Genomic DNA, 25,805 nt, shown 5'->3' with positions numbered 1-25,805 from the left:
AATGAATGCTGGCAGACTGGGCTTCCCGGGTGGCTCAGTGGTAAAGAATCTGCCTGCCAATGCAGGAGACGCAGGAGATGCAAGTTCAATCCCTGGGTCGGGAAGATACCCTGGAGTAGGAAAAAGATTTCCACTCCAATACTCTTGCTTGGAAAATTCCATGGACAGAAGAGCCTGGTGGGCTATAGTCTCATGGGGTCACAAATAGTCAGACGGGACTGAGCACACGGCCCGCAGACACTGGCAGATTATGGAATATGTCAGAATAGTGAGTGTGCTGAGAACAATTAAAAGCTTATGAGGACAGAGGCAGATCACACAGGGCTTGAACTGGGCATTATCTTCAAGATGCTTTTCTGTCCATGATGGTGACGATGACAGTGAGACTTGGGGCATGCTGTGTGCTCTAAGTCATCACACACATCACATAACTGTTTTACCTTCCAGTTGGAGAAGGCAATGGCCACCCACTCCAGTACTCTTGCCTGGAAAATCCCATGGACAGAGGAGCTTGGTGGGCTGCAGTCCATGGGGTCGCAAAGAGTCAGACACGACTGAGCGACTTCACTTTCACTTTTCCCTTTCATGCGTTGGAGAAGGAAATGGCAACCCACTCCAGTCTTCTTGCCTGGAGAATCCCAGGGATGGCGGAGCCTGGTGGGCTGCCGTCTATGGGGTCGCACAGAGTCGGACACGACTGAAGCGACTTAGCAGCAGCAGCAGCAGTGCTATCAGGGAAGGCTATTATTCCCTTTACTTTATTTTTTAAATTATTTTTGGCTGAAGGGGGTTCTGGTTGCTGTGCGCAGGCTTTCTCTATTTGCTTTCTTTCTCTATTTGTGAGTGGGTTCTACTCCCTAGTTGCGATGCTCCAGCTTCTTATGCCAGCATCTCTTGTTGCAGAGCGCAGGCTCTAGAGCCCGCAGGCTTCACTAGCTTTGGCCCATGGGTTTAGCTGCCCATGCCAGGTGGGATCTTAGTTCCTGGACCAAGGATTGAACCTGTGTTCCCTGCACCGGCAGGAGGATTCTTTACCATTGGGCCACCGAGGAAGTCCCTATTCCCTTCCTGTAAAGGTGAGGAACAGACAAAGATGGAGACACTTAACAAGTGTTACACAGGAGAGCTCGCATCAGCACGTGGGCAGTCTGGCCGCCACCTCTGGATAAAAGCCAGGCTTGATCTCCTCTCACCATGACCTTGGGAACCAAGGCAAGGCAGGACTCACTGGGCTCATTTTCCAGATGCAAAATGGAGGCTCAGAGAGGCTGTTGTAAACTATGATCTCACAGCAAGTCAGAGGCAAAGCCAGGACTAGGACTGGATTCCCCCGTGTCCGCACCAAGGGCCTCTCCGTTCCAGGAAAGGCTCCTATTAGAGGAGAAACAAAGCCCAGGATAGGCGTGGCCAATGACAACCTATATTTACTTGCTCTGGGTGCTGCACATGCTCTAGTAATACATGGGAGTGTGGGGTCCTGCCCACGGAGCCACCAGCCCGCCACAGCGCGGCCACAGGAGGCCTTGTGACTCCCGGCTGCATTCTGCGGGGGGAGCGGTAGGGGGCGCAGTACAACCACACGCCCGGGCCCAGGCTCCCTCCCCTGCGCTCTCCCAGCAGCTCCTCTGCTCCCTCCCAACAGGAAAGGCAGGAGAGGTGGAGGTTGTCTCCGTTAGCCTTGGTCAGCCTGGGTCGAGCAGACTCCTTTCTCACTTTCCCCCTCCTTTCGTTTTCTTTTCCTGCCTGGGAGACCAGCGATTTCAGGAGCAGAGCAGAGGAGACCCTCGCCGCTGAGAAGCCCGAGGAGACGTGGCTGAAGGCCGTGGCACCGCCTCCCACCAGTTCGGAGTCCCAGGCTGTGGGCCTGCTCTGGGGAGCTGGCATTTTCGGCTCGGAGAGAGATTGTTTGGTTTGGAGCCTGGTTTCACTTTACCACAAAAATGAGTGATTTTTTTCTTTTTCTTTTTTTTCTTTCTCTCTAAACAAAGGAGGGCCATTTGGTTTCCATAATTCTGATCATCTGACTCCTTCCTGGAACGTCCACTTGGGAAGCAGGGCCCAAAGCCTTCCTCCTCTGGCTGGGCTACGTTTGGCTCAGGGGCCACGCCAACCTCAGGGCCACCTCTGCCAGAACCACCGGTGTGGTGATGTTTACGGGGCAACATCCACTTTGGAGGACAGTGGAGGGCCCTGGTCCTCTGTTCACTGCTTGTTAGTACCAGGTGGGCGGGGGAAACAGAGCAGGAGCTGGGAGGAAATTAGTGAGGGGAGGGGGTTGAAACAGGCCTTAAGGGAATTTTTAGATGATCTATAAATATAAATGTCCTTGCTTTTTACCTAAGATAGTTCCGAATTCAGTGCATACCCATGACATAGTTGAATTCAAAGCATCTGTCTTACAACAGTCTGATAATCAAACTGAAACTTGACTTAAATCAGGATTTGGGGATCAACGAGTGTCCTTAACCAAACCAGCAGACACCCAGGCTTGGGATCTGAGCAGCTCTGGAGATGAGTACAGGGGTTACAGTGCCGGGTAGACTCCAGAGTCAAACAGATGCAGGTTCAAATCCCAGGTCCTGTGACTAGTGTGTAACTGAGGACAAGTTCCTTATCTGTGAACAGTAATGATGACATCATTGCACTAGGCTGTGTGGGGATTACAAGAGTGCATGGAAGTACATTACTTGGCACTCAAGAAACATTTACTAAATCTTCAGTTCAGTTCAGTTGCTCAGTCGTGTCCGACTCTTTGTGACCCCATGAACCGCAGCACGCCAGGCCTCCCTGTCCATCACCAACTCCCGGAGTCCACCTAAACCCACGTCCATTGAGTTGGTGATGCCATCCAACCATCTCATCTTCTGTCATCCCCTTATCCTGCCCTCAGTCTTTCCCAGGATCAGGGTCTTTTCAAATGTGTCAGCTCTTTGCATCAGGCGGCCAAAGTACTGGAGTTTCAGCTTCAACATCAGTCCTTCCACTGAACACCCGGGACTGATTTCCTTTAGGATGGACTGGTTGCGTCTCCTTGCAGTCCAAGGGACTCTCAAGAGTCTTCTCCAACACCACAGTTCAAAAGCATCAATTCTTTGGCACTCAGCTTTCTTTATAGTCTAACTCTCACATCCATACATGACTACTGGAAAAACCATAGCCTTGACTAGATGGACCTTTGTTGGCAAAGTAATGTCTCTGCTTTTGAATATGCTATCTAGGTTGGTCATAACTTTCCTTCCAAGGAGTAAGTGTCTTTTAATTTCATGGCTGCAATCACCATCTGCAGTGATTTTTGAGCCCCCCAAAATAAAGTCTGTCACTGTTTCCACTGTTTCCCCTTCTATTTGCCATGCCGTGATGGGACCAGATGCCATGATCTTCGTTTTCTGAATGTTGAGCTTTAAGCCAACTTTTTCACTCTCCTCTTTCATTTTCATCAAGGGGCTCTTTAGATCTTCACTATCTGCCATCAGGGTGGTGCCATCTGCACATTTGAGTTTATTGATATTTCTCCCGGCAATCTTGAGTCCAGCTTGTGCTTCCTCCAGCCCAGAGTTTCTCATGATGTGCTCTGCATATAAGTTAAATAAGCAGGGTGACAATATACAGCCTTGATATATCCCTTTTCCTATTTGGAACCTGATTGTTGTTCCACGTCCAGTTCTAACTGTTGCTTCCTGACCTGCATACAGGTTTCTCAAGAGGCAGGTCAGGTGGTCTGGTATTCCCATCTCTTTCAGAATTTTCCACAGTTTATTGTGGTCCACACAGTCAAAGGTTTTGGCATAGTCAATAAAGCAGAAATAGATGTTTTTCTGGAACTCTCTTGCTTTTTCAATGATCCAGCAGATGTTGGCAATTTGCTCTCTGGTTCCTCTGCCTTTTCTAAATCCACCTTGAACATCTGTAAGTTCACGGTTCATGTATTGCTGAAGCCTGGCTTGGAGAATTTTGAGCATTACTTTACTAGTGTGTGAGGTGAGTGCAATTGTGCAGCAGTTTGAGCATTCTTTGGCATTGCCTTTCTTTGGGATTGGAATGAAAACTGACCTTTTCCATCCTGTGGCCACTGCTGAGTTTTCCATATTTGCTGGCATATTGAGTGCAGCATTTTCACAGCATCATCTTTCAGGATTTGAAATAGGTCAACTGGAATTCCATCACCTCCACTAGCTTTGTTCGTAGTGATGCTTTCTAAGGCCCACTTGACTTCACATTCCAGGATGTCTGGCTCTAGGTCAGTGATCACACCATCGTGATTATGTGGGTCGTGAAGATCTTTTTTGTACAGTTCTTCTGTGTATTCTTGCCACCTCTTCTTAATATCTTCTGCTTCTGTTAGGTCTCTACCATTTCTGTCCTTTATCGAGCCCATCTTTGCATGAAATGTTCCCTTGGTATCTCTAATTTTCTTTGAGAGATCTGTAGTCTTTCCCATTCTATTGTTTTCCTGTATTTCTTTACGTTGATCGTTGATCACTGAGGAAGGCTTTCTTATCTCTCCTTGCTATTCTTTGGAACCCTGCATTGAAATGTGTATATCTTTCCTTTTCTCCTTTGCTTTTCACTTCTCTTCTTTTCACAGCTATTTGTAAGGCCTCCTCAGACAGCCATTTTGTTTTTTTGTATTTCTTTTTCTTGGGGATGGTCTTGATTCCTGTCTCCTGTACAATGTCATGAACCTCCGTCCATAGTAAATGTTACTTCACATTATTACATGGGTTTCCAAGCCTTTAAAATGGACTGTAAACTAAATGTGTGGTTTAAAATCAGAGGAATTGAAAATTCAAAATTTCAAAATGCCTTAATTGCTTGATTACATTGTTCTATCAAACATTTTTTTAGGCATTAGTGATAAGAATAGAGTAGGATAATTAAATAGTTTAGAAATCCCACTAGGGGATTAAAGATAGAAAGGGAATTTTAAGGGAGTTTGGGAGACTGCTGACAGCATATGAACAGTCAAGAAAAGAATCCAGTCACCTAGCAACAATCTACTCTGTCATGAAGGAAGACCAGGCACATTCAAGTGCCAGGCACAGTCAAGCCACAAATCCTGAGAGTTATAACACAAGACAATAGATATGAATCTTGTTACCTGAAGTCAGGGAGTTAATGGTCCTTGGAAGACTGGCATTTCTGCATGTAGCCAAGACAAGAATTTAGGTGAAAGGGTAAATGAAGGGCATGTTATATCAAAACCTAAGACTAATCAACATGTGTTAGTATATGTCATCACCCTTTTGCTAATAAGTGTTTAGTCTCTCAGTCGTGTCTGACTCCGCGACCCCATGGATTGAAGCCTGCCAGGCTCCTCTGTCCATGGGGATTCTCTAGGCAAGAATACTGGAGTGGGTTGCCATGCCCTCCTCCAGGGGATCTTGCCAACCCAGGGATCGAATCCAGATCTCCCACATTGCAGGCAGAGTCTATTAACTGAGCCACAAGGGATCAGATCAGATCAGATCAGTCGCTCAGTCGTGTCCGACTCTTTGCGACCCCATGAATCGCAGCACGCCAGGCCTCCCTGTCCATCACCAACTCCCAGAGTTCACTCAGACTCATGTCCATCGAGTCAGTGATGCCATCCAGCCATCTCATCCTCTGTCGTCCCCTTCTCCTCTTGCCCCCAATCCCTCCCAGCATCAGAGTCTTTTCCAATGAGTCAACTCTTCGCATGAGGTGGCCAAAGTACTGGAGTTTCAGCTTTAGCATCAGCCCTTCCAAAGGGCTGATCTCCTTCAGAATGGACTGGTTGGATCTCTTTGCAGTCCAAGGGAAGCCCTTTGCTAATATACATATGATTTAAATAGCACCATGACAGTACCAGTTAAACCATATAGGGACAAACTAAATGACATAAGCCTGATGTCTACTCCAAAATGAGGAAGAAGGTGGTCTTCTCCCCTCCCTACTTTTTGATTATAAAAATATAGCCCTCTTTGTTCTCAGGGCTGCACTCCCTTGCCTGCCTGCTTGTATTTCTAACAAGCATCTTATGCTAATAAACTCACTCTTAGCCTATTGTTCTACCTCACGCTGAATTTTTTTCTGTGGCAAGAGAACCTGAGCTTCATTAAGTCTGGATGCCAGATAAACAGTTTCAGTTAAAACACAATGGATTCTAGTCCCTTCCCAAGTCAGGAACTGTGGGTTCAAGTCCCAATCTGAGTTTTGGCTGGGTCTGAGTCCCATCTGAGAAAGAATGTGATTTTATTAGAAATTCCTGGGAAAATGAAAAGTTTTAGTGAATGTGTTTTGTGTGTACATATGTGCACACACACAGGCATATATATTTACTTATGCATTCACACACATATTTATACCTATACATACATATATATATATATATATATTCTATACTGATTTTGTGTAACATTATATACCTATGGACAGCATATTAAAAAGCAGAGACATTACAGACATTACTTTGTCGACAAAGGTCCGTCTAGTCAAAGCTATGGTTTTTCCAGTAGTCATGTATGGATGGGAGAGTTGCACCATAAAGAAAGCTGAGTACCGAAGAATTGATGCTTCTGAACTGTGGTATTGAAGACTTGAAGAGTCCCTTGGACTGCAAGGAGATCCAACCAGTCCATCCTAAAGGAAATCAGTCCTGAATATTCACTGGAAGGACTGATATTGAAGCTGAAACTCCAATACTTTGGCTACCTGATGTGAAGAGCTGACTCATTTGAAAAGACCCTGATGCTGGGAAAGATTGAAGGCAGGAGGAAAAGAGAATGACAGAGGATGAGATGGTTGGATGGCATCACTGACTCGATGAACATGAATTTGAGCAAGCTCCAGGAGTTGGTGATGGACAGGGAGGCTTGGCATGCTGCAGTTCATGGGGTCGCAAAGAGTCAGACATGACTGAGTGACTGAACTGAACTGATATACCTATGGTCTCATTTGACATTATTATTATTATTAATTTATAATTTGGGAAACTGAGTCTCAAAGAAGTTGGTTAATTGAGTTAGTGTTGTAACATGAATAAAAGACCTGGAAATCAAACCCAGGTTTTCTTGAAATAACTTGCCTATAGTCAACTCAGCTAGTTTTTTTTACAGATATAATTTAAACTAGTTAGTCATTTTATATTGTCATACTCTCACAGCTAGTTTTATGATATGGCCTGAAGTATACCTAGAGCTGAGTCTGACAGCTGTGGAGGCAAAAGTCAAGATTCTCCATGGGTGAGGTTGAATAATGTTAGGAGGCTTGTCTTCCATGAGAGGCAACCAGGGTTGAGAAGCTCTGTGATAAGATTCCAGTGTCTTCTGGGAGACCCTGACTTACTATAATTAACCCATATCTCAAAACCATACTGGAGAAGGCAATGGCAACCCATTCCAGTGTTCTTGCCTGGAGAATGCCAGGGACGGGGGAGCCTGGTGGGCTGCCATCTCTGGGGTCGCACACGACTGAGTGACTTAGCAGCAGTAGCAGCAGCAAAACCATACATTCAAATGTGTATATGGTTTTGATCTCAGATCAATGTAATTCTTTTCAGACTGGTTAAGAAGTTTCCAGAATTCTTAGCTGCAGTTGGTGACTGTCTAATGGAGTTGGGATAAAACCAAGATTAAAATTTATTAGCTAATTCAAACACCAATCACAGTGAATCCTTTTATAGGGCTGATTAAATAACTGAAATATTTTCCAAGTCTTGGCAATCCTTTCTTGATATAAATATTTATTTCTGGCTAAAAGGACAAGAAAAATAACTCTTAGTCTTATCTAGGGGAGCTTGCTGAAACCCTCCAAAAGCTGATGTAAGCTCCAAAGTAGGGTTTACATTCCTACTGTGACAAAAGAGTGGAGGTTAGGGACTGAATGAGCTCACCCTGCTCTTTCTCCCCATCTTCCCTGGGTCTAGGGAGCATTTTTGTGGCATCTCTGCGCCAAGTATAACTGTTCAGCACCAAATTATCAGCTGGTTGGGGAATGTGTCCCTGAATGAAGGGAGAAAAGACAGGCTAGACTAAATGTTTCTACCTTTTCACTGACTTGAAAAGTAACCAGCTTTTAAAAAATTAGACTTTTAAAATGCTGTGCAAAAACTGGAAATAAAATGATACTCTGCAGGACTCCAAGTTGATGAAATTCAAGGCATTTGGCTTGAGCTTTCTGAGGTCCCAGCCAGAAAAGAGGTGGTTGATTGCTCTACTGGGACTCGTGCAATGAAAATTCACAAATGTGAGGGTCTTATTGTAAAGCTAAATGGGATCCATTGCTTAGAGTAGAAAGAAGCTATTTATTAGGCATGTGAACTCCATGTCAGACCCTGAACTGGAAGATTTTTCATAGACAGGTTTAGTAACAAACCTATGCATTCTTCTGATAGAAGTCATTAAACTCTACAGAAGGGGACCCAGCATGGATTTTGAAAGTGGAGAGGGAAGCTTCTACTTGGAAAGGCTAAACAATGGTTTTCTGTGGTCAGAGCAATGAGAAGAGTCAACACAGAATGGGAAGAGCCAGTAGTGAAGCACAGGAGGGTGGGGCCAAGTTGGGAATGATCCTCAGAACATACACATCTGCTGAAATGTTCTCTCATGTCTTTAACATGGCAGAACCAGGCTGGCCACTATTTTTTTTCCCTCAGACATGACCCATATCTATCCACCCATCCCTTGGCCTGGAGTTGTTGCAAGATTTCTCTGGAAGCCCTCACTGCTTAGTTACTATGAGATCAGCTGATGAGCTTGGCCAACGGATTCCAGGTAAGTTTCCTGGGTCTATACATGACTATTTCCCTAGTACCTCTGTGTTAAGGCGTCCAGAATATACCTTTTGGTTTTCTTCTTTGTTCTCTGGGCAGGTTAGAGTAGGAACCATGAGCACATGAATAGCCTGGTCCCTGGCTGGAGCCCCATCACAGCTTGCTACCTACAGACTGTATGCTGCTAAGTCGCTTCAGTCGTGTCCGACTCTGTGTGACCCCATAGACGGCGGCTCACCAGGCTCCCCCGTCCCTGGGATTCTCCAGGCAAGAACACTGGAGTGGGTTGCCATTTCCTTCTCCAATGCGTGAAAGTGAAAAGTGAAAGTGAAGTTGCTCAGTCGTGTCTGACTCTTAGCGACCCCATAGACTGCAGCCTACTAGGCTCCTCCATCCATGGGATTTTCCAGGCAAGAGTACTGGAGTGGGGTGCCATTGCCTTCTCCAACAGACTGTATAACCCTATCCATAACCCAGAGTTCTCACCTGTAAGATGCAATAATAGTCATTTCATACTCACTCATTTAGTGAGATGATATGATTAAATACTGAACATTTAATAAGCACTTGACATATGTCAACTGTGACTACTAAAGGGGGGTACTTCTGGGCTCATAGCCTGCTGTACCTGTGCAACACATGATGTGAGGGTATATATAAACTGACTAGGTCCTGCAGAACTTATTTCCTAGGTTGTGTCAGGCTATATAGTGTAGGTATGACAAGAAGGCATTCATTTATTCTAATAGCACATGTGGACACGTATGCAGTGCAGCAGTCCTTGCATGGGGGTGGTTTTGACCCTCAGGAGATGAAAGGCAATGTTTGAGGCAATTTTGATTGTCAGACCAAAAGGGAAGTGCTACTGGCATCTAGTGAGTAGAGACCACGTACAATGCTAAGTAGTCTACAATACAAGGCATTCCTCTGCCTCTTATTAAAAAATTATCTGGCCCAAAATGTCAGTAGTACCAAGGTTAGAAATCTTGGTATAATATCTACCATGGTTTTGGTGGCTCAGATGGTAAAGAATCTACCTGCAATGCAAGAAACCTGTGTTTGATCCCTGGGTTGGGAAGATCCCCTGAAGAAGCAAATGGCTACCTCCTCCAGTATTCTTGCCTGGAGAATTCCATGGACAACAGAGCTTGGTGGGCTATAGTCCATGGGGTTTGCAAAGAGTCTGACACAACTGAGTGACTAACACTTTCACACATGGTTTTGGCCCACTGTAGAGGGTTCTGTAGATATTACTAGGTAGTTCACAGTTCCCCCTGGGGTACTGACAGAATGTCCAGAAAAGTTCAGAGGTGTTGAATGATTATGCATAGAGGAGGGTGAGGGAGTAACAGCTTGGGGGCCATTGGAAGGCATCTGGTTAGACTAAAGAAGAGTGTTTTTTGGTAAATTCTTCCATGCAGGCTTTGATGGGTGCAGGTTTGCCTAGTGGTAGGTGGCACCTGAGCCACTCTGCTGGGTGGTTCTTTACAACTGAAATGGGGTGCTCCAGAGTGGGGATTAGACTGCTGCTGAGGCTCTGAGGATATGGGTGGGAAGGCTGCAATCAGAAGACCTTACCTACAAACACCAGTGTAGGACAGAGAGCTGAATGCAGTCTTGGAAAAAAATGAAGTGGGTTATCTTGAACACTGTTTACAAGAGGATCAAGATTACATCATGGCGCCAGAAGGAGAGGCAGTAAAGGGTGAGGGACCATGAATGCATTCCCAGAGAAGCCCAGGGATAGTAGCCAGCAGCCTGCTGGTCACTGGGTTGTCTTTTGGGGGCTTGATCTCTGTGCCTCAGAACTCTCCAGCTTTTAGAACTGGTCCTTAGCACAGCTAGTCTGACTTCTCAGGATGTAAATTATTTTCGGCTCATATTTACTGTTATTTTTAGTGACTGTAAAAGTAATACATGGTGAGTGTGGGAAGTCTGAGAAATACAGAGAAGAATATAAAATGCATGAAAATCCTTGGTAATCCTAACTTCTAGTGATAAACACTGTTAATGCTTTGGGGCATGCTGTTTCAGAATTTTTTCTATGCATATTATTTTTTACATAATTGGAATCATACTGCCCATAATGTTGTAGTCTTCTGCATCATCTCTATCCAAAGTTAATAGGGACAGATTTAGGTATTGCAAGAAAACCAAATGAAGATAATGGGGCTCAGGGCTCTGGCAAAATGTTTCCTCCTCTCAATAAATCTAGACCAAAAATTCTTGACTGTTGACATTTACAAAACTAACAAATTATCTTATAAGCAAAGCATTAACCTTTAAAAAATTTGTAAGCTTGAGGTCAGAAAACTGGTGCCCTTGAGACAGCTGTAATTTGCTAAGAAATATATTTTTTAAAGTTTTGTTTTCACTTGGCGGAAGACAATTTAGGATTCATGCACAAGGTATGTGTCTACTGACACCAAGTCTTTCAGCTGTGCACAATTAGGTTTGGAAGGGTTTACCTTTGGAATTGGGATTGAGGGACAAGTCTATTAAAATATGGTAAAGACTGCCTGCAATGCCGGAGACCCAGATCTGATCCCTGGGTCAGGAAGATCCAATGGAGAAAGGAATGACAACCCATTCCACTATTCTTGCCTGGAGAAACCCATGGACAGAGGAGCCTGGTGACCCTGTTCATGGGGTCGCAAAGAGTTGGACACGACAGAGCGACTATCTATCACTATCACTCTCTATCACAGGATCATGACCATGACCCATGGCAAATGCTGACTGCTCTTAAAGAACACAAATTAATACGGAAATGCAGGGAAGAGGTGGGAAGCAGGCCTCAGGCACGCACTTGAGTCACGGTGGACATCACTAAGCTGCTGTGCTGTGCATATTAGGGGCCAGAGCTGAACTGCTTGAAGGAAAGATACATCAGTAGCGCTCTCTTCCTTTCCCTCAGAAGCACCCAACTTTTCCTCTAAATGAATGTGGAGCAAATATTTAACATATTTCAAATGTTAATTTGAGGGGGGCATAGCTTATTAGCCTCCTTGGAGTTCCCATAAGTCTGGTCCATTTCTGTTAACCACTTTTTCTTCCATCATCCCACTGAAATGACAAAGGAGTAGTGCTCCATGAGGAAAGGCATTGCAGAAGTCCAGTTATCTGGTACAGAATAGAGGGGGTGCCAACTTCCCCTATTGAGACAATAGGACTAGGGTAACAGCAGTTTCAGGGACATTCACAAGCAAATCTCTCTTAATCATGCTTCAAAGAAGCTCATTGGGTGCCAGAGTCCACAGGCAGCTTCCAATTTTCATTTGGAAGCAATAGCACCCTTGGTAGAACCGGGGCAATGTCAAGTTTGACCATCTATCAGGCACTGCTGTAGTTAACTTTGTGTCAATTTTCCCCTGGAAGAAACTCTTTTGCCCCTAAATGAAAGTCTTCACCAGTTAGTTACATCTGGTGGCAAATTCTCTTTTATCACCACCTCATCCCAGATTCCTGAGGTTTTTGTCTGACCAAGCAAAACTGCAGTAAATTTCCACTTATCTATATTTTTGTCTGGATCTGAAAGATAGAAACATGGACTAACACAGTCTTGGCAGGACCCGTTTCAGAAACAACTGGGCAAAACCCAAACTCCCTCTGAGAGCAGGGGCAAAGGGAAACATGAGCAGATACATGGAAAGCCCGTAAAGTATAAGAAAGAGGGGCCACTTGGGGAACCAGAAGAGGTGGCTTCTCCGTGTTCACAATCATCTGCATAAACTGATCTAAAGCCTGGGCTCTTCGTCCCCTGGTCTGGGGCTTTTTTTCCCCTTGAACCAGAGCTCAAGTCTTGACTAACAAACCCATGATCTTGGGCAAGTAGCTGTATCTCTTGGAGCAGAGGTTTCCTGTCTCTATAGTAAGAGGAAGCCATGGGAATCAGTGTCTTCAAATTAGGCACGTGTCAGAGTGATGTGGGCATTCAGGATCAGGGACCTGGGGACCTGTGGGGATCGGTGTTTAAGAAGCAACATAGAGAAGTGGGCAAGAGCCTCTGGAGTAGACCGCCTGGTGTCCACACTGCTCCAACCTCTGGCCACCTGAGTGACCTTGGGCAGTTTCTCTCTGTGCTTCAGTTCCCTTGTTAGCCAAGGGGGGATACAAGTAACTCCTCCCTCACTGGGCTGCTGGGAGGATGAAACGAGCTGGTTTAGGAAGGAAACCAGGCAGGTGGTCACAGTCAGTAATTGTCATTACTTGGATCACGCTTCTGGGGGATTCTGATGTGAGGCCTGATTAAGAAGCAGGAGTGGAGGATGGATCATTAAACTGAGTGAAGTAAGTCAAACACAGAAAGACATATATCCTATGATATCACTTATAGGTGGAATCTGAAAAACGGGTACAAATGAACTTACAAGACAGAGGTAGAAGCACAGATGTAGAAAACACACTTACGGTTACCAGGGGATAAACTGGGAGGTTGGGACTGACATATACATACTACTATATATAAAATAGATAACTAATAAGAACCTACTATATATAGCACAGGGAACTCTATTCAATACTCTGTAATGGCCTGTTGTTGTTTAGTTGCTAAGTCGCATCTGACTCATTGAGACCCCATGGACTGTAGCCCACCAGGCTCCTCTGTCCATGGGATTTCCCAGGCAAGAATACTGGAGTGGGTTGCCATTTCTTTCTCCAGGGGATCTTCCTGACCTAGGGATTGAACCCACGTCTCCCGCATAGGCAGGCAGATTCTTTACCACTGAGCCACTGGGGAAGCCCAATGGCCTGTATGGGCAAAGAATCTAAAAAAAGAGTGGATGTTTGTATATGTATAACTGATTCAATTTGCTGTATACCTGAAGCTAACACAACATTGTAAACCAACTAGACTCTACACTCCAATAAAAAAAAAAAAGAATTATGAGACAAGATGTCCCTTTGTATTATTTAATTCTGAGTTGCGCAAAGTGACATTCTATTATCTTCATACGACATCAAAGCCCTAAGTAAGGATGCATCCAAATTGCGCTAAGTACCTTTGACTGATAGATGCAACATTCCAACTAGTGAGAAAGGAAACAATAGGCTTTTGTTTGGGAAGTTTTTCTCCTCCTCTCTCCCCAGCTGTCACCATAGGTGCACTTCGATGATCTCCTTAAGGGGCCCAAAGCAGTCCTGAGGACCAGATGTTTTCTAAGATAGTTTCTGGATAACTGGACAGATTTCTAAAAACAAACACACTGGAACTTCTATATTTGAGTGAGTGTAGTCTCTCATCCCCTTGGGAAGAAGCCCCTCTCTGAAACTCTCTTAGAGCTGCTTTCAGGACTGATGTTCAGTTTGAGAAAAAAAATCTTCAAAGGGGGCAATGTTTTATTCTTTGAGAGTGAACCAAAGGTGAACCAGAGCCATGCCTTGTGAATAAGATCGAAGCTCAAGCTGAGAAATAAAATCCTGCATCAGAAAAGAAATGTGCCTATAATACCAAGAGGCTGATTTTTCACATGGCCCTTCAATTGAATTTTAGTAAGTTTGCTAAAAATCAGTTTCTTTTGTTTCTGGTCATACCTCGTAAGTCTCCATGCAACACTAGGAGAGTCTAACAAGTTTCTCATTATGGTATTAGTAAAACCATCCATTTTTTATTTATTGTTCTTTAAAATGGATCATTTCTCAGCTCCTACCTCAGTGTATCCTTTTTAGCATTTTAATCTCTCTACAAATGGATTTCCAATTGAAAGTGGATCTTTTCATGGCACGATACACCGAATACTGAAGTAGGAAAAAGTGTAGCCAGAATAAATAAAGTTTGTGTGAAGATTTCCAAGATACTTTCTTGGCCAGGATTAGTAGTTCAGCCTGGTAACTGGAGAACCAACTAAATGCTACACTTAAGATGCATGCCTCAATAATTAACAAGAATTTTAAAATGAAAAGTTAAACAACTGTCTTTTTTTTTTCTTCTCATAATGGAAGGGACATATGATCATAGAAAACTTAGATGGATAGAAAGAAGAAGTAAAAACTCATAGTGGACTCATTCAGAGGTAACTACTGTTAACATCTGGATGTGTGTCTTTCACATTTCTCTCTCTGCATATAAATGTATGTGTCTAAATCAGAAGCAGCTTTAAGGCACTGTTTTGTAACTTATTCTCGACATGTGAGGCAGTACTGTTAACATTTCCCCCACATAGGTAATTACTCTTCCTTCTCACAATATTAATTATTTAAACATGAATATAATTTATATAACACACCATCAATTGTAAAACATTTATGTTACCACCTAGATGTTTCGATTTGTTTACTTGCTTTCCTCTCTGCTTCCTTCCTTGCTCCCATCTCAAATTCATTCCTTCCTCCCCACTCTGTTTCTTTTTTTCCTTTTTGCTAACATAAAGCAATATTATGATGAACATCTTGCAGCTGAGTCTTTAACATTCTCTAGCATTTCCCTTTGATGAAGTTGAAGTTGAAATTCTGGGTCAAAAATGTACAAAAGCAGTTGATTTGTTAAGAGTGGCCTTCCTGGAGAGTTCCCTGATGGCCTAGTGGTTAGGATTCCGGGTTTTCAGTGCTGGGCCTGGGTTCAATCGCTGGTTGGGGAACTGAGATCTTGCAAGCTGTGTGACTCAGCCAAAAAACAAAAACAAAACAGGAATGGCCTTCCAAAAGATTCAGTGATCTTTAATGGTCTCTAGCCAATGATGAATGAAAACACTTCTTCCCCTGTATCTTTGCCAATACTGGCATTGTATGTCTGTTAATCTTTACCAGTTTGATAGATTATTTTAATTTGCATTTCCTTGACTACAGGGAGCATTTACCATATTCTTATTTGCCATTATTTTTCTTGTAAATTTCTTTTTCCTCTCTTTTATCCATTGATGTGCTCATCTTTTCTGATTTTAAGACCTATCTATACATTAAAGTTATTGACCCTTTATTTGTTATATGTCTTAAAAATAATTTAGCAGGTTTTCTGTTTCCCTTCAGATTTTTTAAGGGGGGAGGTTTAAAGAATTTTAAAATGTGTACTCAAACCATTCAAATTTTCCTTTGTGGTATCTCCTTTCAGAGTTTTGCTTAAAAGGATTTTCCCCTGTGGAAAATTATATAAATATTTATTTTTGTTTCCTTCTAAAACTTCCATAGTTTCATGTTCACATTTAAATTTTTCATCTGGAATTTGTTTAGATGTAAAGTGTGAGATAAAAATTGAACTGAATTGTTTTTCCAAGGGGTTAGCCAGTTGTCTCAATACCAAAAAGCATAATCTACTCTTTTCCCACCGATTAGAAAGGTCACTTTATTTTATACTAAATTCATAGAAGTGTTTGGCTCTCTTTATGGACTTCGTTTTTCCTGTCCCAATGTTCAGTTTGCCTTTTGGGGCACCAGTCATACATTGTTTCAATTACTGCAGATTTTTTTATACATCTTAAAATGGGCTAGGGCAAGTTTCCACATTTTTCTTGGCTATTCTTAAATGTTTATTCTTCCATATACTCTTTAGAATTATTTTGTTAACTTCACAAGTCCCATTGGACTTTTCCTTGGGACTGCAGTAAAAGTAAATATTCATTTGAAGACAACTGATGTCTCTACAATCCTCAGCTGCTGCTCCACTGAATAATAGTGATAATGATAATAATAAATTAATACTATCAGCCAATGTTGATCGACTGCTTACTGCATGCTTGGCCCTGTTCTAGGCCCTAATTATTACACTGAAATATCATAGGAATCCACCACGGAGGTGCTATTATTGCCATCCTCATTTTACAGCTGGAGAAATTGAGGCTTAGAGAAGTTAAGTAACCAGCCATGGTCAAAAAGCATTAAGACAGAGCCAGGGTGCTTTTCCTGGGTGGTTTGGTTCCAGTGTGTGTTCTATGCCATGAGTCTATACTGGCTCTCTATTTACTTACATTGTCTTCATTTCCCTCACAGAGTTGTTTAACTTTCTTCCTATATGTCTTTACAGTTTGGTTAAATTTAGTTCTTTCTAGAGTCTATATGCTGCTGCTCTATTTTTCCTGTGAATTTTTTCTTTTCTTTTAAAAAATATAATTTTATTTATTTATTTATGGCTGCACTGGGTCTTCACTGCTGCACGTGGACTTTTCCTAGTTGCGGAGAGCTGGGGCTGATGCTGGAGTGGAGGTGTGCGGGCTTCTCACTGCGGTGGCTTCTCTTGTCATGCAGCACAGACTCTAGGGCGCTTGGGCTTCAGTAGTTGCCGCTCTCGGGCTTGAGAGTGTGGGCTCAGTAATTGTGGTGCATGGGCTCAGAGGCTCTTGGCATGTGGAATCTTCCCATACCAGGGACTGAACCCGTGTCCCCTGCATTGGCAGGCAATTCTTGGACCACCAGGGAAGTCCCTAAAAAAGTATGTATTTTTAACATTTGGAATGGATAGTGAATTTTAATATCTTCTTGGCATCAAAAAATTTGCTATGTGAGAGGAAAATTCTCCTCTCATTTTTTAAAACGGTATTACTTATCCTGGTCCTTTTTAAATGCATTGCTGGAGTTCTGTTTACCAATAGTTTATCTGTATGTTTGTCATCAAGGAAATCGATTTCAAATATACTCTACTACTAGTGTCTTGTCCAGTTTTTAAAAAGTCAAGATTACATAATTTTCATAAGTGAATTAAAATGCTTTTGCTCTATTTCTTTTCTCTAGAAGAATATGTATCAGATATGAATCATTTGTCCTTAAATTCCGGTAAAACACAGATGAAAAAAATCTGGGTCAAGTGCTTTGGTTGAGGGGTAGTATTTCCTCACATCTCTCTTCCAGTTCATGCATTTCATCTTTATCTGTGTCTAATCACATTGCTTAGTCTATCCACTAAGTTGTGTATATATGTGGACAGAGGAGCCTGGTGGGCTACAGTCCATAGGGTCATAAAGAGTCAGATGCAACTAACAACTTAGCATACAACACACACATGTATATCACATGTTCCTCATCCATTCACCTATGGATGGATGTAAGTTGCTTCCACATCTTGGCTACTGTAAGTAATGCTGCAGTGAACAGTAATATGCACATATTTTTTCAAATTAGTGTTTTTGTTTTCCTCAGGTAAATACTCAGAAGTGAAACTGCTAGATCATATAGCAGTTCTACTTTTAAGTTTTTGTGGAAACTCCATACTGTCTTCCAAGTGGCTGCACCAATTTACATTCCCACCAACATCACACAAGTGTTCCCTTTTCTCCACATCCTTGCCAACGCTTTGTTATCTTTTGATAGCCATTCTGACAGGTATGAGTTAGTATCTCTTTGTGGTTTTGATTTGCATTTCCCTGACGGTTAATGATGTTCAGCATCTTTCTATGTGCCTATTGACTATCTGCATATCTTCTTTGGAAAAATGTCTACCCAGTTCTTTGCCCATTTTTCAATTGGGCTGTTTACCTTTTTAGATGTTGAATTGTTTGAGTTCTTTGTATATTTTGAATATTAACCCTTTATCAGATACATAGTTTGAAAATGTCTTCTCTCATTCAGCAGGTGGCCTTTCCTTCTATTGATAGGTTCCTTTTCTGTGTAAAAGCTTTTAGGTTTGGTGTAGTCCCATTTGTTTATTTTTATTTTTTCCCTTGCCCGAGGAGACAGATCCAAAAAAATATTGTTAGGACAGATGTCAAAGTGCATACTGCCTATGCTTTCTTCTAGTTTTGTGGTTTCAGGCCTTACATGTAAGTCTTTAATCCGCTTTTGAATTTATTTTTGTATGTGGTGTGAGAAAATAGTCCAGATTGATTCTATTACACACAGCAGTACAGTTTTTCTGACACCACTTATTAAAGAGGCTGTCTTTTCCCATTGTATATGCTTGCCTGCTTTGTTGTAGATTAATTGACCATATAAGCATGGGTTTATCTTGGGGCTCTTTATTCTGTTCCATTGATCTGTGTGTTTGTTTTCATGCCAGTACATAGTGGTTTGACAACTGCTGCTTTGTAGTGGCTTGAACCCCCGAGTGTGGCAACTCTAGCTTCGTTCTTCTTTCCCAAGATTGCTTTGCTATTTGGGGTCTTGTGTTTCTTCATACAAATCTTAGACTTATTTGTTCTAGCTCTGTGATAAAGGCCATTGGTATTTTTATGGGATTGCACTGAATCTATAGATTTCTTTGGGTAGTGTAGTTATTTTAACAATATTGATCCTTCTAATCCATGAGCACAAAGTATCTTGCCATTTGTTTTGTTGTTTTCAATTTCTTTCATCAATCTCTTATGGCTTTCAGGGCTTTTTCATCTTTGATCAGATTTATCTCAAGTTATTTTACTCTTTTTGAGACAGCTATAAAAAATGTGATTGTTTTATGAATTTCTCTAATAGTTCACAATTAGTATTTAGAAATGCAACGTATTTCTGTATATTACTTTTGTATCCTACAACCTTACTAAACTCATTTCAGTTCAAATAGTTTTTGTTAGTGTCTTTAGAATTTTCTGTGTATAGAACCATATCACGCACAAATAGTGACGCTTTTACTTCTTCCTTTCCAATTTTATTTTCATTCCTTTTATTTCTTTTTCTTTTCTGATTGTTGTGCCTAGGACTTCCACTTCCATGTTAAAAAAAAATAGTGCCAAGAGTGGGATCCTTGTTTTGTTCCCTGATCTTCCAGGAAACGCTTCCAGCTTTTCACCATTGGTTATGATGTTGCCTGTCGTTTGTCATACATGGCCTATGTTCCTTCTATGCTTACTTTGTGAAGAGTTTTTATCATAAAAGGATGTTGAATTTTGTCAGAAGCTTTTGCTGCATATATGGAGATGATCATATGGTTTTTATTCTTCGGTTAGTTAACATGGTGTATTATGTTGATTGATTTGTGGATACTGAACCATCCATGCATTCCTGGGCTAAATCCTACTTGATCATGGGTATGATCCCTTTTAACCTACTGTTGAATTCAGTTTGCTAACATTTTGTTGAGGACTTCTGCATTTACATTCATCAGTGATAATGACCTATAATTATTTTTTGTGGTATCTTTGTCTGGCTTTGATATTAGGTTGATGTTACCCTTGTAGAATGAGTTCAGAAGTATTCCTTCATCTTCATTTTTAAAAAATAGTTTGAGAAGGATAAATTTCTTCTTTTAATTTTAATAGAATTTCTCTGTGAAACTGTGTGGTCCTAGAGTTTTTTGGTTGGAAATTTTTTAAAGTAATGATTCAGTTTCACTACTGGTAATTATTAGTCTGTTCATTTTTTATATTTCTTCCTGATTCAGTTTTGGGAGATTGCACATTTCTAGGCATTTATCCATTTCTTCTAGGTTGTCTCTTTTATTATCACATAATTGTTTGCAGTACTGTTTTATGATCCTTTGTATTTCTCTGTTGTCGATTGTACTTTCTCTTTTTTGACTTATTTATCTGGATCCTTTCTCTTTTTTTCTTGATGAATTTGGTTAAAGGTTTGTCAACTTTGTCTATCTTTATAAAAAAAAAAAAACACCTCTTCTGTTGCAGAAAAAAACATTTTCTGTTGCTTCCTAACTCTCTATTTTGCTTATTTCCACTTTGATCTTTATTTCTTTCCTTCTAATGACTTTGGGTTTTGTTTGTTCTTATTTTTAGAGTTCCTTTAGGTGTAAAGTTAGATTTTTTTAGATGTTTTCTTGTTTTAATACACTTTAAATATGTTTACTTTACCTTCTCTTTTAAAATGCTCCCTAGTCATCTTGCTTGTTCTCCTTTTTCTTTCAACTATTGCCATATGATTTATCATTTGGTGCTGTGAGCCCATCTTCAGAGGGAGTTATGGCTTCAGGAGTGGTGTAGGTTGGACTGGATGCATACTGCCTTGGCCAGGGCCACAGCAATCAGGATGGCCACAGACACATTGTGGTGCTTCTGTATTATGTGGTTGGTAGAGCATCTTACCTTACTCCCCTGCCTGCTTTCCTGAATCACTGAGCACCTGTCCCTGTACCCATTCAATGTGTGTTACAACCCCTGGAGCCTGATCTCTACAGCTGGCTCTGCTTTTGCCTGCTTTCCAAATAGGAAAAGGAGTACGTCAAGGCTGTATATTGTTACCCTGCTTATTTAACTTATATGCAGAGTACATCATGAGAAACGCTGGGGTGGAGGAAGCACAAGCTGGAATCAAGATTGCTGGGAGAAATATCAATAACCTCAGATATGCAGATGACACCACCCTGATGGCAGAAATTGAAGAAGAACTAAAGAGCCTCTTGATGAAAGTGAAAGAGGAGAGTGAAAAAGTTGGCTTAAAGCTCAACATTCAGAAAACTAAGATCATGGCATCAGGTCCCATCACTTCATGGCAAATAGATGGGGAAACAGTGACAGACTATTTTTTTTTGGCTCCAAAATCACTGCAGATGGTGACTGCAGCCATAAAATTAAAAGACGCTTGCTCCTTGGAAGGAAAGTTATGACCAACCTAGACAGCATATTGAAAAGCAGAGACATTACTTTGTCAACAAAGGGCCATCTAGTCAAGGCTATGGTTTTTCCAGTAGTCATGTATGGATGTGAGAGTTGGACTATAAAGAAAGCTGAGCACTGAAGAATTGATGCTTTTGAACTGTGGTGTTGGAGAAGACTCTATAGAATCCCTTGGACTGCAAGGAGATCCAACCAGTCCATCCTAAAGGAGATCAGTCTTGGGTGTTAATTCGAAGGACTGATTTTGAAGCTGAAACTCCAATGCTTTGGCCACCTGATGTGAAGAACTGACTCATTGGAAAAGACCCTAATGCTGGGAAAGATTGAGGGCAGGAGGAGAAGGGGACGGCAGAGGGTGAGATGGTTGGATGGCATCACCAACTCAATGGACATGGGTTTGAGTAGACTCCAGCAGTTGGTAATGGACAGGGAGGCCTGGCATGCTGCAGTCCATGGGGTCACAAAGAGTCAGACACGACTGAGCGACTCAACTGAACTGAACTGAACTTCCTGGTGTCCTGTATCTATATCAGTACTGAGATCACAGCCTGAGCTCAGGCCTGGAGCCCTCACAGCTTTGCCTTCTGCTTAGATTCTGCATTCCCTTTTTGTTTCCTGTACCTGGGGGTTTTCCTCATTCCTTTGAGCAAGACCACATGTCACAGTTTTTACATCATATTTTATGCATAATTTGGAAACATTGACCAGAAACAGGTCGCCAAATTGTTTTAGATTCCTAAGTGGTTGATTTATTTTATTTTTAAGCAAAGGCAAGGAAAGCAGGATGGACATAGGTATTAACCTATGCTTTTTATTTTCTGGTTATATTTATCATCTAAAAATATATGTAAACAATTTCAACACTTTGGCATTAATATGTCAGTGGTTTATTTCTTAGTGCAATACATGTTGAAGGGAATTCATAGCCATTTAAAAAAAGTATATATATTTGCTCTATAGCTTTAATTTTTTTATTATTCATCCAAAGGCTTTGACAGTTATATTAATATATCTCACTATAAATGTAATTTTTTTAATTTGCTATTTTTTACTTAACTATTTTTCTTCACATAATCTGCTACAAATAATACATTATTTCTTGAGGACTCCAAGGCTTATATAATAAAAACCATAGCTTCATTATTGGGCCTTCAGTTATTAATTTTTTGATTAATAAGGGAATTCTATTCTCTTTTTTGTTATAAAATATAATGCAGTATTTAGGAAAAAATCTTGAAAGAGGAAATATATACTATAAAAATGAAAACATAATATTTTAAAACATGGATATGGAAGTGGAAAAGGAGAATGGGATAAGTAAGAGAATCTGAATTTGTCTTATTTTATGGGGACAACTCAATGAGATACTTACATTCATAAAGTTAACAGAAAGATGAAGAATTGAATATGTTGCATTTTAAAATTTATTTATCTTTTCTGTCCTCCGTAGTTTCTTACTTTACTGAATATAAATGAACAGACAAATTAATAAATACAATTTTTTATAAAAAATTCCAGTATTTTCCCCTTAGCTAGGATATTTTTAATAACTATTTGTTTGAGTTCAGGAGTGTTGCTTGTGGCATATAATATGGTTGAGTTACTGCCTTTCTCTTCTCCAAGCTGTCAGTGCTTGTGTTGAAAGCATAATTAAGTTTGTGGTTTAAGCTAAACCCAACAGCCTTTATTTCTTTTAAAATATGTGTTAGGTGAACAGACTGTGCAGGTGTTTGCAAGTTTATATTAGGAAAGGAAAAGAAGCTAGTTTTCCAAGAAATAAAATTTTATGGAGAACCTGGAAAATATGTGTTTAAAATGTCATTCTATAAATCCATCATAAAAAATTTGCATTTTTTTTATCTTAGTATAGAATCTCGGGGTAACCTGTCAAGCAACAGCAATGCTATACTCATGGCTATGCATCTTCAGAGAGGAGTTGGTTCTAAAGGCTTGCTTGTCTGGGAAGCCTTCTTTGGAAGGTGTTGATGTCTTTTGAGTTTAATTCTCAGGAGTTTCTGATCTTAGATTTAAGATTAAGAGGAGAGAGGGAAGGTGGACTTGAACATCACAAATTAAAGGAGAAAAAAAAAACAGAAAGATTCTGTAGAGGGTGCATGTCCAACTAGGATACTTGAAAATGTTTTCAAAAAGCAAGTACTTTCTGGATACATGAGGGCATTTCTAAGTATCAGGAAAAATAACTGAATATTTCAAATCTTTGCAGTTTCTCCATATACAGGAATTCCAGATGTAGAGAAGCCATTGCATATCTTTGTTTAAATATTCAAGTGGGTTTTGAGATGCTAAAGAGGGAAAAAGGCATACCCTTCAGTTCTTCCTTTTTAAAAACAGGATAGTACCTACTCCACAATGCTAACAGGAGGACAAAACCAGTGTGAAAGGTCAATAAATGAGTATTCTCTCCATCTTCTTTGTTTTTCTACCTCCCAGGGCTGTTGTGGTAAAAAGATGTGAGGTATTTAAACGGTCCTAACACTGTAGAAAATACAGTATATGATTGCTGTTTACTGGTGCAGATACTGAACCGGTAATTATCTGTGGGATGAATGCCAGATGTAAATAATAACAGGGACTCCTGGCCATCTGTCTTAACATAATCCATCTGCCCCATCTTTCCTGGACAGTAATCTGAGTCACACGTCTTTAACTTCCCTGCTACAAATGTCTTGTGAATGTGCCAGTGTTGTGATAATTCATTTTTCCCATGAAATGCACTTAGTTTTACATCCATCTTTCTGTATCTCAGGTCAGGTATCTACCCTGATGAGATTTTTTTGGCTTTTGGTTTACTCAGAATTAATAAATTTAGAACACCTATTGTTTTCCTCTTTTGCTTGAGAGTCCTGATATCTCACTAAGCAATGTGGAGCTTTGCAAGCCCTAACCAGTCAGGGCCACCACGGCCACCTGAGAGCTTGGAACTTGGTACAGGTATGCTGGCGGACTGGGAAACAAGTACCCGCTGCCTCTCCTTATGGGAGCAAGGGGACCGCAGGGGCCAGTTATGCCCTTTGCTGGCAGCCTTTCTAGCAGGGAGGACCCTTCTCTGTAGTTTCCTGGGTGTGGCTTTTCGGGGAGATAGGCTGGGAACTCCCCCTTCCCAGAAGCCAGCAGCAGAAACCCCCAAACTCCGCAAGAACTTACTGAGCGTGACTGACTCGTTGATCTTAAAGCTGCAGAGGACCCTGTCCACGTTGCGGGCGTGTCGGAAGCCATTCCCTCTCACGACTACTTGAAATGATTCTGAAACAAAGAATAATGACAAGACACCTTAATTGACTGCACAATGTTAACCTTACATTTCCCATCTGCCCTGATTTAGGGTACTTGTTAACTATTCATCAGGCTTAAAATATTCAAAAGCAGTTCAAGCTGGGAAACAGAAGCATCCATGTGGGAGCCTTTTACCACTTAATCACTACCTTCTCACTGGTTGTCCACCAGGAAGGCACAGACTTCTTACTTTAAATTCCCACCTTGGCTTTGCCTTTACTGTTCCTCCTCCCTGGAGTGCCTCTCCCTCACCTGTGTCCTGCAAACCTTACCCATCTCTCAAGTCGTGGCAGTTTTAAAACTTGTGATGTCTGCCGCCAGCAGGCCTCTTGTATCTCTTTTATACATTGGATGCAGAGGAAAGGATTTCTTTAGAACTCAAGGTGCCTAGGGTTTTTGAAGACCACTGTCTTCTGGCATTCACAATCTGCCCTGAATAGTGCAGCATGTGACTAGGTATCGTTTGACATTGTCCTTTTGTGTTTTCTTCCACAGCTAGAAAAGCATTCCTTTATGTTCAGAATTTGTTTGACAACAGTTTCAGCTCTCCTGTCTCTGCAGGGCACACAGTAGGAAAACCTAGTGTTAGGTGGGAGTAACTGTACTCACCAGAGAAGACAAGTCTTGTTTATGGGTGGCCAGTTGTCAAGCATTTCCCTTTTGAACTGACATAGGTCCTAGTGCAGTTAATGCTCTCTTCTCTCCAAATCGAAGAGCTAATATAGCTCACTGGCCTCTAGCCCTGCATGTTAATTTCATGTTGGCATAATTCATGCTGAATTAACACAATATCTTCATAAAGTAAAAATAATGATCCTCTTACTAAGGGGAAAAAAACAACTAATTAATTTATTAAATGTTTAGGAATATTTGCTTAAGTTTGATGGTAACTAATAGCCAATACTTCATTTTCTTTTATTTTTGTCATCCTTTTGTATATAAAAATTGGGGCATGGGATAATGCTGTGTAACATTAAAAAAAAAAGAAAAAGACTAAAACTTAGAAGTCAAAGTGCAAAAAAAAAAAAAAAAAAGAAGTCAAAGTGCAATATTTGTGAAAGTGGATTTGGCAGTGTAAAGTTTCAAATGGAGATTTTCACTGGAGGAAGAATGGAATTAAAGGACTAGCATAGGGGACTCTTCCAAACTTTAATAAATGGCATGAATGTATGTCACCTTCATTCCCAGGAAACTCATTTAGGGGTCATGTTTGCCGAGAGAATAATAACTGATATCAGTTGCTCCCTCTTTGTGTGCCAGACTCTGTACTAAGTGTTGTAAAGGTCTGATGTCATTTAAACCTCACTACAGGGAGGTACAAATGAGAAAAACAAGCTTAGTGAGGTTAAATAGCTGGT

At 41.3% G+C, this 25,805-nt stretch overlaps 1 protein-coding gene across 1 annotated transcript in view; it reads right to left on the bottom strand.

The window, feature by feature from the left end:
* Positions 1–25,805, bottom strand: part of ANTXR1 (ANTXR cell adhesion molecule 1) — a 260,214-nt gene that overhangs the window by 140,138 nt on the left and 94,271 nt on the right. Inside the window, exon 10 of the mRNA XM_055540531.1 lies at positions 24,319–24,417. Within this exon, the coding sequence (XP_055396506.1) occupies positions 24,319–24,417 (99 nt within the window). The remainder of the gene's footprint in view (positions 1–24,318; positions 24,418–25,805) is intronic.

The sequence above is a fragment of the Bubalus kerabau genome, chromosome 11 (assembly GCF_029407905.1).
Source record: "Bubalus kerabau isolate K-KA32 ecotype Philippines breed swamp buffalo chromosome 11, PCC_UOA_SB_1v2, whole genome shotgun sequence".
In the NCBI taxonomy this organism is placed as follows: Eukaryota; Metazoa; Chordata; class Mammalia; order Artiodactyla; family Bovidae; genus Bubalus; species Bubalus kerabau.
Note: the sequence above shows the minus strand (reverse complement) of the source record. Positions and strands in the feature narration are given on the sequence as shown.